The sequence below is a fragment of the Odocoileus virginianus genome, chromosome 6 (genome assembly GCF_023699985.2).
Source record: "Odocoileus virginianus isolate 20LAN1187 ecotype Illinois chromosome 6, Ovbor_1.2, whole genome shotgun sequence".
NCBI classification, from domain to species: Eukaryota; Metazoa; Chordata; class Mammalia; order Artiodactyla; family Cervidae; genus Odocoileus; species Odocoileus virginianus.
In genome coordinates this window covers 19,862,311-19,873,253 of record NC_069679.1, presented here as the reverse complement: position 1 = coordinate 19,873,253, position 10,943 = coordinate 19,862,311, and the positions used below count along the sequence as shown (strand labels likewise).

General features: G+C 39.3%; 1 protein-coding gene across 7 annotated transcripts in view; it reads right to left on the bottom strand.

Annotated features, from left to right (window-relative positions):
• Window positions 1-2,254: 2,254 nt before the first annotated feature.
• FMN1 (formin 1) overlaps window positions 2,255-10,943 on the bottom strand; it is a 475,676-nt gene continuing 466,987 nt past the window's right edge. For all 7 annotated transcript variants that reach the window (XM_020913638.2, XM_070468949.1, XM_020913647.2 and 4 more), the window contains one exon: window positions 2,255-10,817. In XM_020913638.2, coding sequence (XP_020769297.2) covers window positions 10,773-10,817 — 45 coding nt within the window. In that variant the 3' untranslated portion in view covers window positions 2,255-10,772. The remainder of the gene's footprint in view (window positions 10,818-10,943) is intronic.

The following is a 10,943-nucleotide window of genomic DNA, read 5'->3' as shown; positions in this document are numbered from 1 at the left end:
AGATCCCACATGACACAACAAAGATCTGCAACTAAGGCCTCACACGGCCAAATAAATACGTATTCTAAAAAATTTAAAATAGATACGCAACAGGGATTTAAGGTGTAGCACATTATCTACTAATCTACAGTGGAATATAATCTACAAAAATACTGAATCACTATGCTGCACACCTGAAACTAACATGATATTGTAAATCAACTCTACTTCAATAATAATGGGAAAGCATGCCTGCGTTCAGAGGAACAAGACAAGACATTTCTGTGCTGTGATACGCCGGCAGAGAGATTTGGGGAAGACAAGTAGGGACAATTTTGAAAACAATCTAAAATTTAATTTTACAACAAAAATAGGAACAAAACCAAACGGAAAGAACAGGGCAACTTACTGAGACGAACTGCATTACCCAAAAATGGTTGTATGCATTTCTTATCTCACAAGCTCTTCCTATAGTATTGTTTTGACATTCCTCCATCAGGAGGTGAGTCCTTTTTGTCCATTCCATGGGAAGAACTTCATAAATGCCTCAATCAATAGAATACAATGAAAGTAACTTGAAAGCCTTGGTCAAAATAAGTACCACATATTTCACCTTGGACCTTCAAGCAGACTTGTAGAGACAGAGGCCCTGAGGCCCCCAGCCTAGAGCCACCAACAGTTTGCCAGCCAAGTGAGTCAGCCACCTTGCAGGCTTATGTTGCAGCCATCCAGATGACTGCAGACCCGATGGATACAGCACTAAAACAATATGAGATTCCAAGTGCGAACTGTCCAGGTGAGTTCTTTTCAAACTAACAAGAACCAGGAAAAATAAGTGATTATGGTTTATTAACACTGAATTTGGGGGTATTTTGTTACACAGCAGTTGATAACTATAAAGTTACCTTATCTTACCTTTCATCCTCACACAATGATGGGCATAAAGCAAACATTACCTGGAGAAGACTTAGAGGCATACAAGCAGGCATGACTGGTGCAGGCCAACATTAAAGTCTTATTTCCATGAATACATCATATCCAGGTGAAAGTAGACAGCTAGACTCTAAAGGGGAATATTTATTCTTAGGAATTTATGGCCTGTTGGACCATTGGCATACCTGGACTATTTAAAGAATAGGCAGAAATGCATACTTAAAAATTCAACAGGTACCATTATGCTCTGCAAGGAAGAGTAAATCTCAGTAAATCAGAGGCGATTCTTCCTAAGGTGGAATATTTTTCCTAGGTCTTTATGATACAGAAGTCTCCACCCTCAACTAAGTGCTTTAATTCAGGGTACAACTTTAATAATGGTTTCTCCAAACCCTTAGGAGCATTTGAACCCTACTTTCCAAACAACAGCTCTAGAACGTTTCTCCATAATGGGGTTTTTTGAAGAAAAGAACTTAATGTGATGAATGAGTTGAGTAGTGGGAAGGGCTTTGGCCTTAGGGTCAAGAGATGTGGATTCTGGTCTTGATGTATTTACTAATGCTGAGTATAACTTTCAACAAGTCCCTTGAATTACAGTGGTTTTCAACTCTGTGAAATGGAGATTTTTATCCAGTGTCCGAAGATTTTTGCAGCTCTATGACTCTGATTTTAAAGCTCTCCTAGTGATAAAATGTCTCCCCAGATGACAACTATGTGTGTTCATTAAACCCATTAGGGCATATTTCAACAAACTTCTAGAACTCAAGAGTGCATGGCATTCAGGTATACTGAACAAATGAATCAGTTAAACATGCAATCACACAGATTGCTCTTCTATTTCACAGAGCAGTGTTTTGCTGAAAGTCTTTTAGTTTTTTCATAAATACCTGCATTTATCTTATCATCTGCCTGAAAAGAATTTGAATGTTGTGTTTAGTGTTAAAATACAATTATATTTCTGTTCTGTTTCCATACTCTACCAATTCATAACACAAAGTTGCCAATCCTTGTGGTTCTCCACCCCACATCCAACCTTGGGCAATTTATGTTCAAGTAGAATTGCTTTCAGGTCCATACAGTTGAGACCACGGTTGGCTGGGTTTGTCTGTTTGGTGTTAGCCTTGATTGCCTACCCAGATTTCCCACTGTTGGTGTGGAGAACAGAGGAGAAAGAAGAAAATGCGAATGATGGACTTACCGAGATCCAGCTTTTGTAGTTCAGCAGTAATGCTGCCCTTAAGCAATAATGCAAGTTAGAAATGCATTATTCTCCACATTAGAGTACTGTTGGGATACTATCTTAAATGCCTCTTGGAAACAGATCTGTACTGCACACCAGACAGACATGAAACCAAAATTTATTAAAATACCCTTAGCATATTTACAATTGGAAGCCATGAATGCAGTTCCCTGCAAGTTCCAAAAAAATAGAATTCTATCTCTTAAAACAAATTAACAGAGGTATCAACAGTAGGATAAATATAATCTATCAGAGATAGATGTCTTTGAATAGACAATCTACATTTTCTAACCAATATATATATATTATGTACAAAAATACAATTGATGTGGGGACCAAGTAATGTCAAGAAGGAAAAATACACACACACACACACACACACACACATATATTCATTATGTACACATCAGTATTGATTCCTTCGCCTTTTCTTTTTAAAAATAAATACTTCATTTGGTTTGCAAATAACATTTACAAGTTCAACTAGCGAGCATTTCTCAGTTTTGACAAAATTAAATATGCAAACAAATTAGAAATACATATTTTTAAAAATTTAAAGGGAAAAAAATACCTGAATCCAATTAGCTTATTACATTAAAAAATATCCACGAGTATGTAATGTAAGGGTTCATGTCTTTAAAGTGCCTTCTCATTTCTCAAACTGTCATTATTGCATAAAAAATCCTTTAAGATTACATCTACAGATTGGTCTAATAATTAAACAGAGAAGTCAACTTGTTTCTAGGTCAAATGGTTGAATATTTAAGATGTGCTTAAACTTTCTTTTTAAGTGCTTTCAAGAGGGTAACAGTTACTGCTGATCTGAAAATAACCACAAATTGTCAACATCCTGACCCAGCTTCATGAAGATGTCTGAATCATGAGTAGTAGTAAGAACTGAGGGGCAATAAAAAGCCTGTGATTCAAAATATTTGCACAGAATTCAGTCACTTTGTCCAGCAGCACAGATTCAACACTCGAGTCTTACGCCTCATAGCTGGTGACCTGGACTGATTTATACACTTATCAAAAGAATGGTCCTTCATTAGACAGCTTTAAAGGAAAACTCTCTGGGAAACTGAGAAGGACTGGAACCACCCCTCTCCTCAAGCTTCTTAAAATAAAGTAGAATAATAATAAAAAAAGAAATGTATTCTCCATCTCTTTTATGGATTTTTCCCTCTTTGCTTAAGTGATGAGGTGGTGCTGACACTAACAAGCAGCAGTCACAAGGCTGTGTCTCTCTGGGTGACAGCGAGCTCCCAGTCCACAGGGCTGGGGGATGGAGGGATGGAGCGTGGGTGTGGGACGAGGGGGTGAGGGCGCAGGGGCACTTCCGTGTCTGTCTGTGGGGGAAAGAGGGAGAGAAAGCCGGGTCCTGGACAAACAGTAAAGGGAGGCAAATGTCACTGTGGGATGTGAAGGAAAGGGAGGCGATGCAGAAGTACTAAAAGGAGAAAAATGAAATGAAGCTTGATGCCAAAATGAATTTTAAACAGGCAGAGAGGAAACAGGAGGGTTCATGGACAACTGATCCCATGGAAATTAATCTGATATTCAATGGAGTTATTTCAGCAAGCACAGGCCAGTCCACTGGTATGTATCTGCTTTTCCAGCACACCGTCAAGTGTGGACCAATACGAGACACCGGGCACCCACTGCCCTCATGCATATGCCCTGAGCCTCGGTTGAAAGACTGCCCACAATACAACCATGGCAACAGTCACCAGCTCCCTAACAATGCATTATATCAGCAAAACATTACACCCTGACCTTGTTCAAATTTTCCTTTTCTACTGTCTATTTTTCTCCATCATCCATTGCTTGCACTCTCATAAGGCGAAATGAAGACACATAACTGCAAGGATCAAATTAATTTTAGGAAACAGGATTGAGGGTGTTTGCTAAGAAAATTAAACCCCAAAGGTCTTGAAATAATTTACATTTCTGTTAGGCCTGATTCTCATTAGGACACTGACAGACTTCATTTGGGTTCTGGGCATGCAGGCCAGTACTGACTCTTCAGGCCAAAGCACGATCCCCTAAATCAAAGTCCAGGGGCACTCTGCTTCCCATGCTAGTCTAAATTAAAACTCAACGAAAAGGACAAGACTATGATGAATCAATGACATGTTTTCTCCAAGGAATCTTAAAAATTATTCAATTTCTAATTTTAAAAATTTCTTTTGAGGAATATCTTCGATTGTTTCTTTAAAGAGAAGTCCCCTTAATGCTTATGTTCTTCAAAGATTCTACATCCTACTAACAGTAGGGTCACATTATTTGTATTTTGAGAAATTAAAGAATTGTAAAATTAATATTTGGCATAGACTTAGCTCAAAATCCCTTGTGTGCCACCCTGGGCTAAGAGAATGGCCACTAGACTTTCCCCTCTTACCCATGCATTTGTTTCTGAAGGAAATGGACATCTTTAGAGGATTATGCAGGGGGCAATCTGAGTGGGTTGACACTTCATGCCTTGGTGGTCAGATGTAAAGGAATAAGATTTTAGATAGGAACAAGTAGACAAGAACAAAGGGGGAAAAATGAGCTACTTATAGTTCACTGAAATCTATCTAAGATGTATAGATTATAAAGCTCTTAATCTCTTACGGAGGAGAACAATATAATCTTTGTATGCTATGTATACAATTTTATATACTTCATGGAAACCTGGAATTCAAAAATCCATCCCAAGAGATCCCAGAAAGTTGTGCATTCCTAAACACACCTATCAACAATGTCATGGGGCAGTGGAGGGTAACTTCCTTTATACTCAGTGGTCCATGGGACTAGCCTCTCCTTCTGGAAAGCTGACCCATATGAATAAACAAAAATACATTTGTTTCATTAGACAAGAGTGGAAGCAAGTCTGAGAAGAGAACAGGGAAGGAAAGCATGTATAATTTTGCCAAAGATGTTGACAGACCTCTGGGAATGCATGCCTGAAAACATTAGATTTCTTACTTGATATACTAAGTATAACACACTGCCAGCTCACACTATATATGGGGAGAAGTACTCATTCTCTTTTAAGACATTCTTACAGCTTCAAAGACAGAAGAACCCTTTGGTGTCTGCACGGGTAGAATTTAGGCAAACAGCCTACAAAACAGCTTAAGGGTGGTAGAAGGTTGTTTATTCCATGGAGAAGAAGGCCAAGTTGCTGTGGGAAATTGGGCTCATTTGCATTTTGCTCACCCAGTGCTACTGAATTTCACACAAAGCATTAAAAAAAAAACAAAAAACAACAAACCAGCCCACAGAAGTCTATGAATAAGCTTTCAGAAAAGGAGATACAATGGAGATTCTTAGTATATTTAAGAAAATATTAAAAAATAGAAAGTTATATGAGATGGAATGTAAATAAATTAATGGCTTTAGCCACCACTCTATATAAAAACTTGAGATTAAACCAGTCTTTCCCAGATGATAGCGTGAAAAAGATATTCATGAACAAGTACTCCAGAGACATAATACGCAAGAATGAGTTTGAGCTCTGACTAAAGTGAACCAACATATCAGAGAAGGGAGGACGAGAAGAAGGTCCTCTGTGTTACTGTTTATCACCAGGATGACTGAGAGAGGAGCTGGGGGTGGAGAGGAAATGAATCCAGAAGCACCAGTGAGGACAGTCTGACCTACCAGATGAGGCTTGACTTGCCCCGCTAATCTCTTCATTGGTAGAAACCTCATGGGCACCTTAAGAAACTGAGACATCTTGCTGACACTTTCCTATCTTCACATTTCCAAGTCAGCTGTCAACTACAAAAATTTCCCAAATGCTAAGTTTATATCACAGTGTTGATTAAGGGTCTTGGAAGAAATAAAACTACTTATATGTAGTTTTATTAAAGACATGTTAATACTCTGGAATTCACTACTTCCTAGCAAAGCACTGATCTGGGAGGGTCTGATAGATTGCCCGCTCCCTGGGAGGGGAAATGAAGAACTGTGAAACTCAATTTCAGTGCCTCTAACAAGGTGTCAACAACTGACGTGTTTGCAGAAATGACACAAAATGAGCCTCCGAGTCACATACAGCGATGTAAGTGAGCCCAGAGATGCCTGGATTCAATCACTAATGGAGTTATAAATACAATTATGTGAGTCGCAGGGAGCCAGACCGCTGAGGTCTGTGCCAAAAGGTGCCTTTAAGTGACTTCTGCACCAATAACAGACAAGGTTCCAACCAGCCAGACTGTTTCTCTCCATAGCTGGAAAATGGAAATATGATCAACTGAGTTATTTACATTTTGGAAAAGTTAAAAACTAGCCATTCATTTCAAATACTGTAGACTTGTCTGCACAGACTTGTTTCTCTTGTAGATTTCTTTATGATAACAAAGTAGCTGACATGAATGAAAGTCCATTTCTTTATTCAGTCCACTCTCTTTAGCTGTGTTTCTACAGTAAAAACCTGATAAATGAAGTGTGGTATTCATGGTTTTCTGGATGGTCCATCCATTTATGAACTGCTCTTACAAAAGAATCAGAGAAAGGAAATTTTAATTGTTTAACACTTCTTTCTCTACATACCACTTCTCTTTGTATGTGATTTTTCCAAAAATAAATTGTTCAGAGCAACACTTCACTCTCTTAAATCCACTCTGAAAATTGCCTGGTTTAGGCTGAAGTCTCAAGTGGGCAGTTAAGAGCGTTTGCTTTGTCCACACTCATCAGCCCTCACAGCTGTTCAGATTCTTATATGCTTAGGACCTCTACAACACTGGGTTTCACAATATGTCCTTCTTTTGTGATTCAGGAACTAATTAATTTGTCAACTTCCAAATCTCTGATGCTTCTTTTCCCCTTCTACTGTTTGGTCTTTTTGTTTTAAAATGATGAGAATGGGCAAGATCAAAGAAAAATGAAACTCAAATCTAGTGGAGAGTCCTTGTTAGCAAGTTTTAGACTATTTACCCTAATTATAGAATGGGATATTTGATATTTGCATCAGTTATTTTGAGGGGGAAAGCTATGTTTTATTGACTTCTTCCTTCCTCTTCACACAGAAAGCTCCAAATTGGTTTTATTTTTGTTTGGCAAGGGCGGCAGTACTACAAAACAGACCAATTTAGAATATCAGGGAATAAAGTTCCCATGTAAGTGTTACAGTCTGGTTACTGGGAAAGAGCTCACTGGTCTGCACTGCTAATTCCCTTTCATATTCTGGCTGACTAGGTGCTGCCTGCTGTGTGCAACGATCTATGTCAGTGACACAGGCAAGAATGAAATAGAAATATATGATGTCCAACAAAGAAGTAAAATTAAAATTTCCCCATGTAGGTGGTATAATCGAGAGAGAGAGATGTGCAATCCCAGTCCAACAAGCAAACCTTTATCAAAAATACACTTACATATCTTTTGATACATCTGATCACAGTCTTGGAAGGATTGTACCAATGACTTCTTCACCTTGCTGAATACCACCAAAGAGTTATTCCTTCCTTTAATCTCCACCAACAGCATATGAGCTTTTAGGGAAATGCCTTTCCTTACGGTATTTATGAGAAAAGGAGGTGCATCAGAGCAGCTGAGCAGGTGTGCAGCTTCTACTATTCTCACCGGGACGAAAAGAGGACTGGAGGCTGGAGTCCAACCTGGCATTCAGTTTCTCATCATGCTGCCCACTGTTTTGGCTAAAACATTTGAAGACGGAAGAGCATGACTGGATCTCTTTATTGTACTTCTCAAATTTCAGACTTTTTTCTTCATAGTTCCTGGGTAGTTGCAATGAATGTTTAAAGAGATTTCATAGACATCAACCCAAAGATTCAAAAGGTAACTTCTGAGCAGCAGGTCTATCACCTGTGATTCCTGGGCCTTGACTATCATCATATCATTCATTTCCATTCATTTCCATTCATTTCTTGTTGGCTACCTTTTCCCTTTTTTTTTTTTAACATGCCTCTGCCCATAAACTGCCTCTTCTTGGGTTAAAAAGCCATATAGCACCCCCCCTCCTCACTTGATCCTCAATACTTCATAGGCCTGTTCTTTACCTAACATGTTTATATAATGCTTTTACGTCATATATGATATACTTGTGTGCTCGATGATTATGCAGGTTATGCAAGAATCTGAATTGCTATCCACTGTGCCCTCAGCTTTAATGAATCTTAACTAGGCAGAGATGATGTTGTTATAAGTTAAGGTATTTCTCTGAATCTGACTAGTAAGTCAAATATGTCTGGGTAGACGCAGAGTAGAAGTACTGGCCACTGTCCCTTTTATGCAGGCAGGGCTGTGCTAAGAACAGCCAGACATGCCCAAGCTGCTAAGTGTACCCCAACTGCTTACTCATGTGTAGTTAACACAATCTCAGCTGCATTTTGGATGGGTCATTCTCTCGGGGCCTCTAGGTTGTTTTAGATGGTCCACCTTAGACAAAGTCTTGTGAACTTTTACCAAGCATCAGGTCAAGTTACGAATGAGGGCACCGTCACACTGAAGTCCATGTATGGACTTGGGAGGGGTGTCCAGATAACTAATGCAGGATGCAAATTGGGTGAGAATCATTGGGATCCTGCCATGGTGTCTTCACACACTAATGGTACATTGCACTCACTAGGTTTTCCCAACAGAGGTAGGCAAACTTTGCTCTTTAGAAAAGGTTTTATTTTACTGCCAATTTCTGGTCTGTCCACTAGAATCAAATCCAACTTGAGCATGGGTAAAACAGGTCCTTTTTCTTTTGTCTGATAATACCAGAAGGACTGTCACAGAGCATAGGGTAGCTGTAAGCAAGATTTGTTTCAAATTGAGGAATTTCTTAGGTCCTCACCATTAAGTGAAAATGAAGAGAAAAACAATCTAAGAAAGCAGTATGAAAGGCTTGCTCACAAGCAACTACTATTAGTCATGTAAGTTCTTACCAGCTCTTCTGTTTTGCTTGTCTCATTCTTTTATTTTTTTTGGAAAAAAAAAAAACCATGTTATTATATCCCCCCCTTTTTTTTAATTATTAGAAAGAGTGGTTAGCACCTGCGGGAATATGGCTTTGTCACTAGATTTGATCCTGACTGCATTCCTGGGCACTGTATTAGGATATGGTGCTGCTTTAATTGGTTGTATCTATTATGGGGTCCCCGTGGGGGCTGATAACCAGCAGGCAGGTCCTGGGGAGACACTCAGGTACTTGGCCAGTTGAGCGATTCTGGCAAGATGCTGGGGCAAGGGGCAGCTCACACATGACCAGCAGATGGGGAAGGGTTTTAAGGTTTCTGCTCTTCTCTAGATGGTCTTCCATCAGTTGGGAGGAGAAAGCTTGGACCTCTCTCCTTTCAAGACTGAAACCTGATAGGCTTTGATCCTTACTTCAGTTCACCCCAAGTCTCCTCTCTTCTCCTCTCACAGCATAGGAGAGTGGTTTAAGGAAACAATGTCAGGAGAGAGGTCCAAGGTGGTTTTCCTGTGACTCTAGAGGCAGTAATCACACAGGCTTCCAGGGTCAGAAAAAACTGCCTATTGAACTCAAAATTCATTATCAATGTAATCACCCTCTTCCCATTTTGATGTAAAGAACTTTTTTTTCTACTCTCTCTTTTTGGGACATTAACCCCTCCTGCTTCAACCATAGGTCACATGTCTGTCAGTCCAGGTCATGATAACTAGCTGCAAGCAGCATTTTCTCTCTTGTGTAGACACTGCCTCCTGGGGTGCGTGGGAGAGGTCCAGCCATATCCAGTCCCGGAACATGGTGTACACAGCTTAGCAGCAGGTCAACATGGTGGATCCACTCATAGATGATCTGAGGTGTGAAAGGTACTCTGACTGATACTGGGTCACTCATCAAAGCAGATGCTTTGACCCCAAGTTGCTGCTCAGTTATCATAGTTGTTTTTTTTTCTTTTTTTTTAAGAAAGGGTAGAGAATTCCTAGTGGCCTGGGAAACCTCAATGAACTGATATGAAAACGGAAGAATGGGTCTTGCTAAATGGCTGATGCCAACGACCTGTATTATAATTTATTCTCCAGAAAGAAGTTTATGACTATTTAACCCCCTTCTCCATCCATGTACAAATCCATTTTCTGTTCTTTCTAGCACATGAAAAACAATGAAAAAATAACCATTTCTTGAGTGTGGGGCATACAGTCTTGGGCCTCTTAAAATAATTCTGGTAAGTCTCAACATTTTTGGCAAGAAGGGTGCTTCAGGATCTTGCTGCAATAGAATCAAAATTAAGATCAATAATCAAACCAGCAGGCTTGATTATTGTAAAGATCAAGGCTTGAACTTGCTCAAGGCAGCTGTCACAAAAAATTCATCTCTTCTTCTGTCACAAGTTTACATATATCATGCCTGGGTTAGAAAGCTTGAGGTCTCTGATTTAAAAAAAAAGAAGAAGAAGAAAAACTCAAAAATCTTGGTAATTCTCTGGTCTTGTAGCAGAGCAAACTTTGGACTTCTGGAAGTTCTCAAATATTTCTTCAGCAGCATTTCGTTGTTCCTATGGCTTAACAAGGGGCTTCTTTAAGAAGGCACAGGGTGCTCAGAAAGAGATGAGCAAAATAAACATTGAGTGACGTATCTTTTGAAGACTTCTTGTAGTATTGGTGTTACAGAGGATCATGCGGGTACTATGCCTCACCATCATTGCTTTCCCACATCTCTGTGTTAGTTGGTGCTCACACTGGCTTCCTTCTGACGCAGTCTTTCCTTCTGTTATTTGAGACAAAAGTTGAGTTAATTATTATTCCTTTTTTCTAAATTTTCACCTTTCTCAAATTTTGATATGTTTCTCAAATGTTGATCTATGATGCTGAATAGAGTTGTACCAAATGCCCT